The sequence below is a fragment of the Apis dorsata genome, unplaced genomic scaffold (genome assembly GCF_000469605.1).
Source record: "Apis dorsata unplaced genomic scaffold, Apis dorsata 1.3 scaffold_97, whole genome shotgun sequence".
Lineage (NCBI taxonomy): Eukaryota > Metazoa > Arthropoda > Insecta > Hymenoptera > Apidae > Apis > Apis dorsata.
Genome location: NW_006263395.1, coordinates 610,739 through 613,676, shown reverse-complemented (window position 1 = coordinate 613,676; position 2,938 = coordinate 610,739). Strand labels below are relative to the sequence as shown.

General features: G+C 20.1%; 2 protein-coding genes across 3 annotated transcripts in view; one reads left to right on the top strand and one right to left on the bottom strand.

Moving 5' to 3' along the window:
• Positions 1-2,938, top strand: part of LOC102675683 (transcription factor IIIB 90 kDa subunit) — a 13,027-nt gene that overhangs the window by 6,099 nt on the left and 3,990 nt on the right. The gene's annotated exons all lie outside the window — the stretch shown is intronic.
• Positions 1-2,938, bottom strand: part of LOC102675545 (BTB/POZ domain-containing protein 6) — a 5,458-nt gene that overhangs the window by 1,440 nt on the left and 1,080 nt on the right. Inside the window, exons 2-5 of the mRNA XM_006612005.2 lie at positions 1,543-1,824; positions 1,290-1,437; positions 1,010-1,226; positions 3-103 (exon numbers count right to left, since the gene is read on the bottom strand). Coding sequence (XP_006612068.1) covers positions 3-103; positions 1,010-1,226; positions 1,290-1,437; positions 1,543-1,824 — 748 coding nt within the window. The remainder of the gene's footprint in view (positions 1-2; positions 104-1,009; positions 1,227-1,289; positions 1,438-1,542; positions 1,825-2,938) is intronic.

Below are 2,938 nucleotides of genomic sequence, written 5' to 3'. Positions count from 1 at the left end.
AAACATGTATTTCCTTACAGTTTAGTGTTTCTCGAGAAAGCACTGATTCAAGAGTATGAATATCAATATCCACAAAACCATCTGATCTTAGTGCCATTTCTGCCTAAATTATATTAAATTTTATATATATTATCTTTATATAAATATTTTAACAAAAANTATTACAATTAAATGTTTTATGAATGCTAATAGTATGCTAAAATATATAATATATATATATTAGCATATATATATATATGTAAAAAATAAATTAAACAAATATATAATATATGATATATATACTTTACAAGAAGATTTGTGTTAGATTATTTTGTTAAAATGTATATTGTAAAATTGCATATTGATCTTTCTTAATTTTAACAATTAATGAATTACATTTTTATTAAATTTATATATAAATTAATTGTGTGTAAAATTATATTTTAAAATTAAATTTATATTTATATTTATATTTTAAAAATTAAAAATTATATTTTGGTTTTTTTTTTCAATCAGTCTTTTTAATTATATTTAATTAATTTCATTAAAAAAGAAATAAGCAATTTTATCTTAAGCAATTGTCTTAAATTTTTTAATGTATAAAATAAATATAAATTATTTAAGTAATTATTGGATTAATATTACATGTTATTTTAGAAAAGTTATAACCATTTCTATGTTCATATTCCTCTATAAAATTATCTTCATAAGTTACATTTTGTGTTACTTCAATTTCTAATTTATTATCTGCAAAATAAGGTTCACTTCGAGTTCGAAATAGGGAAAATGATAATCTTTTATTGTTAAATTTACAACAATTATTCTCAGATAAACTGAAACAATGAGATACTACCGACAATCTATTCTTCACATTTCCATAATTATTATTTTTTGTTCTGTGAATAAATTGATATTCAGAATCTTTTAATTTATTATTCAAACAATTTGAAGAATTTGATTTACTTTTTAATGTTACATTTAAATTATCATTAAAAGTAAAAGATTTCAATATTCCTTTATTTAAACTTACTTGAGCATCTATAACTTCCCAGCAACGTTGCATAAGATCTGGTTCTTCAAACAAACGAGATTGACTTAAAAGTAAACATGCATTTTTTGCTGTTAAACTTGTTTCTAAATAATTAACACATGCTCTTGCTAAATGAGGGACTATATATTTTTTAGCAACATAAAGTGTTGCTAATACTGTATCAGCTTCTAATTGTACTTCATCACAATACATATATCTGAAAAAAAAATTATGAAATAAGTAGTGAATAATTAATTATCATAAAAATTAAAATATTCACCTTAATAGAGCAAGAAAAGCAGCAGGTTCAACATCTGGTACTTCTATATCTCTTTTATTTTCTGCTAATCCACCATAAAACATAGCATAAAATACAGAACTACCAGTAGCTAAAACATACTTATGTGCTGGTATGGTTTGTGTATGACCTATAATGAAAAATCATATTTAATATTATTTAATATAATTCACATATTATTTTATTTTTTTATTACTTCTAATATTAATATACATTCAATGATTTTATGAATTACCTGGACTACCAACAATAAATATAATATCAGCCATCAAATGATTGTTAAACATGGCAGCATTTCGTTCACGAACTGTAGGTTTTGTTGCTTGCCAATTAGGATCTTGTGTACAGTCTTCAGGTGATGACAAATTTAATTGTGCTAATGGAGATGATAAGGAAGATAATGGTGATGCAGGTGCACTTAGTGGTTGGTTTATTGTTCCTTCACGTTGTAATACAATGGAAGAAGATAATGGGCTTACAGTAGGTGGTGAATCTGATACAGGAATCAGTGATTCCGCTGAAATATATGTAATATCAAAATTTTAGATTTAAAAATTTTTTTCTATTCTTCATTATTTTATGATTAAATGACATAATCATAGTTAAATTAATTAAAATTAGTTTTGTAAAATTGTTATTTTATTACATTAAAACAATTTAATATATCCATAATTTAATATATTACATAAAAACTTAATGAAATCGTAATATTCTTAAATATTTTTTTATTTATAATATTCATTATGTAAAAATTAAAGTTAAAATATATTATAAAAATTTATTAATTATAAATAAATATTTAAAATAGAAATAATATAATTATAAAAATTGTATTATAATGTATTGATACATTTGAAACATAATTTTTTATATGTATTAAATATATTAAAAATTGATGAGGTTATACAAGATAATAATGTTTAAGTAAGATTATTTATTTTATAATTAATTAAACTTCTTTTCATACATCTATATTTTTATATATTGCCTTTAAGATGTTGTATAATTTATCACTTTTTTGCGATGCTTTAATTAAAACGAACACAAAAATAAAATCATGAAAGCTTTACCCTTAGTATACATTATTCCACACGTTTAAAAATAATTTTGAATAGAATATTTTACTTTTTACAACATGGTAAATATTTATTATTTAGTATAGCTTCAAAACTTCTTCTCATATTCAAATATTATCACCACAAATATACACTTAACTATATATAAATACGTATCTATACATATAGGCGTAGCATATACTCTTAGTAAATTTCATCTATGAAAACTTCGAATAATATATATTAAGCTCGGTTTATTCCGTTTTTATTCGTATAATTTCGTAGAAGATTTGTATGCACGTGATACGTATGTCAAATAAATGTGTATGTATTATTACGAATGTATGTATTATTAATATTACATATTTTAAATTATTTACAGAATCAATATATTTTTTTATTTATAATTAATATAATTATTTTTTCTAAATAATTATTAATTATTTCAGAATAATTAATATAGAATAATATAGAAAATGTTTTATAATAATATAGTAAAAAAAATTATTTATAATATATAAAATCTAATTAAATTTAATTAATTAAAAATTATAAAAATATATACAATTATTTATA